This window comes from Nematolebias whitei, chromosome 7 (assembly GCF_014905685.2).
Source record: "Nematolebias whitei isolate Nwh7 chromosome 7, NemWhi1, whole genome shotgun sequence".
NCBI lineage: Eukaryota > Metazoa > Chordata > Actinopteri > Cyprinodontiformes > Rivulidae > Nematolebias > Nematolebias whitei.
This window is the reverse complement of record NC_056504.1, coordinates 23,509,328-23,514,288: the sequence shown is the minus strand read 5'-3', so window position 1 is coordinate 23,514,288 and position 4,961 is coordinate 23,509,328. Positions and strand designations below refer to the sequence as shown.

The window sequence follows — 4,961 nt, the reverse complement described above, 5'->3', positions numbered from 1 at the left end:
GGCATTTCATTGTGCACAAATCATGTCTCTCTGGTTTTCCATAGCCTGCCTGCAGGCTGCAGCATTCAACCAGAGGAACGTCACTCATACAGTTTGAGTGATGTAACCATACTGATTGTAATGACTGACAGTTTAAACTGCTGCTATTAAAAAACTCTTTACTTATAATTTCACTATAGTCATGCGCCAGGGTTATTTTTTTGTTTGTTTGTTTACGAGACAGTTTTGAACTTGATTGAGTGAGCCCTCTTTTAAATTTTGCTAAATGTACATTGTTGTTCAAAAATCATCAGTTCTGATTTTCACAGCTAGAATGTGTCCTGCAGTAGTGTCCAATTTAATGATTTCCCTACACTGTAGGACATGTGGGTGGGTAATACAAAGTATTTTCTTTACCACTTTTATTTGATCACTTTGTTAATAAAAAAGACAATGTTGTTTTTAAAGCTTGTTTCTTGTATCTCAGACATGTTTTTGTCTTAGACGTGTAATCAATAGGATTTTATCATGTGTGTGCAAGCCCCCTCACCCATTACCACTAACAATCACCACTGCCCTCTTGTTTGTAATCAGTTTTATCAGATGGCTTACTTGGATCTTGTCACACCAGCCAGCGAAGTAGCGAAATGTCTGGATAGACATGCCCACATGGGTCTTAAGGGCCAGAGTGTAAACAGCTCCCGAGTCAATAGTTTCAATGGTGGCTAGCTCCTCCTGATACTGCTCCATGAGGTCAGCCAGCCTATTGGCAAAGTAGCAGAAAACAGTTAGTTCAGTTTGTGAGTTTATTTAGAAAGGAGAGTACACATGGGCATCATTGTACTACTAGAGTACCACAGTACCAGAGAAAGTCATTATTTTTTACATTGTCCTTTTGTAAATATTACAAAGTCACCCTAAAAACACAATACAAAATTACAACATCTACAAACAAATTGCAATTATTTACATTTTAAAAGTATTAAAAATGACAACTCCTAACCAATAAATTCATAAAGTTTCATACATAATTAAAAACCATGCAATACAAAAAAAATATTCTTAAATAAATGAAAACATCCACAAAAAAATAGACTAATAAAGACCAGGTTAAGATTTAAAAATGGGTGAATAAATAAACAGAAACTGATACTGACATAAAGCAAAGTTACTTCAATGCTGACAAATCCAAGTATTGTTGAAATATTTCTTTAACTGAGGTTTATTTAAACTATAGGTATCCACTCAACTCTGTACAACTTAAGGGAGCTTTGCTTTGCAACCAGGTGAAAACAAAAATACACAATCACACACTCACCAACATCAAACATCCCATAAAATATCAGACAAAAAATAAAATTATTGATGAGGACAGAGGTGGTCAAATATCTGAGAGGTGGTGGGGCCACGGGGTGGACGAGATTCGTCCATCTGAAGGCTGTGAATATTGTAGGGCTGTCTTGGTTGACACACCACCATGTTGTTCTGAGGAATCATTACGTGTAAGTTGCTGATCCAGCACTTCTTTGTTTTCAGTGACAGTGCACCACATTCACACATTTTAAACGTTCCATTAGTCTGGTCAATGACGCATGTTTACATCGACATGTAACAAAAATATAAGAAACTTTACAGTTTACGTTAAAGTGAAGTTGTTTCCATAATTTTTGCGGTGTGTTGTGCATTGTGTTTGATGAGGTTAAATGTGGTTCAGTTTCCTCTTTCGTATTTAAACCATAAATTCTCAAACTCCTGGGTTAAAAAAAAAAAAACAGAGTCAGGTTTTGGAGTATCTATGTGTTTCAGTACTTTGTTCATCCATTCATTTATTCAACCTTTATTTAAACAGATAAATCACATTGAGCCTCAAAGACTCATTTATAAGTGAGACCTGTTAGGACAGACAATAAAAGTGGTGAAAAATGACTCATAGGGTTTGGAGACAAAAAAAATTTCCTATCACGCTTTTAATCTTTGGTTGAAGATCAACAGAGTGATAATGAAAAAACAATCTTGCACACTAGCACATAATGACGCCGACATTACGGGGGGAGGATGCAAGGATGGTGAGCAGTCAGAGACAATGCACAGAGGCACTGCAGAGTTCAGATAAAATCACTCAGTTCAAATAGTTCCCTCTGAAGAGATCTGTACACACTCAGAGGGTGCCGAGGACAGCCAAGGACTAATCCAGAGAGTCCTGAAATGATGCCAGAATGTTTATTTAGCTGGGCCCCTCTGAAAAGTCCATGGAAATTCCTCGGTAAGAGGGGAGGGAGGGGGCAGAGCTTCAGTTTTACAGAACTTCCAGGCAGGTTGAGATAAGATGGCCTGTCAAGGCCAGTCAGGGAGCCGAATTCAGAAAAACATGATTGTTTTGGGGACAGGCAGTACTTTAATAACATCTACCTTGAGTCTGTGTCGGTCCACTCGGTTCCGAAACGTCCACATTACATGGCCACACCAATGGACCATGCCTAAGAATAATCCCCAAGATCTGATCCATCCTGCCAAAAGCATTTGAGTCTGGGTGCTCAAGGCACGAACCAACCCATCATAAGGCAGGCAGCCTGATCAGGTCCAAATTTGCTGCAGACGACATCCTCGATTGTAGATAAACCAGAAACCAACCAAATCCAAAAAGCAGGAACCAGTGATCATAAATCCATCCTTAAAATCCACAAATGACAGCAGAGATAGACACATCACCAAGTCTTCCAAGTCAATGAGATATCCATCTGTGTGCATGCCAAAAGGGCAAATCGGCTTGCCTAAAGCGTGTCTTCTCTTCAAAGAAACGTTATTAATTGTGTTGAGGGACCAACTGATCAAATCCAAATCCATAATTATGATTCAGAAGATTTGTAGAAGAGAAGCTCTAAAGCAGTTTCACAGACAGGAGAGAGCAAAAGCAAAGCAGAGAGGGAAAGGAGGAGAAGACATCCTCCCTTGACAAAAGCAAGTGTTGAAGTGTAATTTGATACAGTGGACTGAAAATGTTTTTGTGGAGGTATGCACATGGCATGTCAGAAGTTTGCGTATAATTAATCACATCTTCATCTAACATTTGTGTGGATACATCCTGACATTTGCATGAAACCTGGCAACGCAACTTTTTTCTATGAATGCACCGTTCATACATGAAGCCCCTGGAGGGAAGAGTCTGGTCAACTGTTAAACCTCAAACTGAAGAGCAGCAAGGTTGTCCTGGCCATGGAGCTGTAGATCAACATTATACCCTCACTAGGGTGCTAAAGTGAGCATAGGAATTTGCCCAACGGGTTCACGTGTTTTTTGTCTCTTTAGAACATGGTATAGCACATTTCTATCTAATCAAAATACTCAAAGCTTTATACAACACAATCTGTGCCCTTATTTACCACCACACACACATTCATACAGCACTCTACTACATATATATATAAAGGTAATCTGAATATGTAAAGACTACTGTATTTTTTGCCCTATAAGTCACAGTTTTGGTTTTTTTTTGCATAATTTCAATGTTCTGTAACTTATATGCCAAGCAATGTATTTATGGATTTTTTTCCCCCCATATTTATAAACCAATTTTGGGCTGAGATATGACTGTTTTCATTCATTCTGACTGAAAATATTGAACACTAACATTTTCAGCCGCTAGATGGCACTCGAGTAGTATGGAATGCCATTGTGTCGTGTAATAGGTAAAAGTTTCTATTAATGACACAATCATAGTTTGCTACCATCGTTTGCATGGAGCAACCGTCAAATTAGCTGCATTTCGCTGCGCCACCCCAGCGAAATGCAGCTAATTTGACCATTGAAGTGCATTTATCAAGTAAAAGTTCAACTGAGACACTCTTTTACTATAAAGTTGAGCAAACACATAATTGTTTTTAGGTGATTATCTTGTTAAATTTTTAAGAAATGCACAGCAAGTCATCCCTCTGTGCATTCCTGTTTCCGTGCATCAGCTTGTGAAAATGCAGCTGATTTGACCGTCAAAGTGCATGAGCAAAAGTTAGACTAAGTTGAGCAAAAAAAAAAATTGCTTTTCAGTATTAATCTTGTTAAATTCTTGTTAACATCCTCCTGTGCACACTCCCGCGGCCACCATTGGCAGCCAATCGATTTTTGGCACAATACCGGCCCACATTTCTGGGTTTGGCCCACATTTCCTTGTTGTCAGAGGTGACGCTTAACAAATGTGATGCGTCAGCGGTGACGCATAATGGATGAGATGTATACAGCAAACGGCGTATTTATGGATTTCTCCACTTTGTTAGACATATTGGACTGATGAGACTTACAGGGCGGTACGACGTTTACGGCGGAAAATACGGTAATCAGTTCTTTGGATCTTATTCATACACTGATGGGACACACATCAGAGGCAATGAAGTGTTCAGTGTCTTGCCCAAAGACACTTCAATAATTGACTGCTGGTGGAATCAAACCCCCAACTCTCCCACTGGAGGACGACTGCTCTAACCACTGCCCCAGAAAAGTTTGACTATCCCCCTAAAGGGTGCTTTAGGAGTATGGTATAAATGGCCCCTTACCAAGTACCATTCAGTTCCTGTATCTAGAGAAAACTAGTTAGCATAGCCATCAGTAAGTTGGACGTGTTCTCAGTAAGAGCTGGACACTGTCATGTTTGCCTTTTGTCTCTGCACTGAACACTGAGATTGTGAGTGTCACGATCGGGTGGTGGTTGAGACCCAAATGCAAACCCAAATGCGGTGACCGCAGAAGCGGCAGCAGCGGCAGAAGCAGGAACCAGAAGAGGAGCAGCATGTAAGGATGTTAGTTTTCTGTGGCCCGGTTTGTCTGTTTCCCTCGTGCTCCCTCATTAGTTCCATTAGTGCCACCTGTGTCTCGTCCCAGCTGTTTGCTATCATGTCTCGTCTTCTCCTTGTATTTAAGTCACCCTATTCTGTCTTGTCCTTTGTTGGGTCGTCTTCGTTGGGTACGCTTCCTTGAGTCTCCTGAGTCTCTCC

General features: G+C 40.1%; 1 protein-coding gene across 1 annotated transcript in view; it reads right to left on the bottom strand.

Annotated features, from left to right (window-relative positions):
- aldh1l1 (aldehyde dehydrogenase 1 family, member L1) overlaps nucleotides 1–4,961 on the bottom strand; it is a 209,789-nt gene that overhangs the window by 37,930 nt on the left and 166,898 nt on the right. Inside the window, exon 13 of the mRNA XM_037679154.1 lies at nucleotides 592–742. Within this exon, the coding sequence (XP_037535082.1) occupies nucleotides 592–742 (151 nt within the window). The remainder of the gene's footprint in view (nucleotides 1–591; nucleotides 743–4,961) is intronic.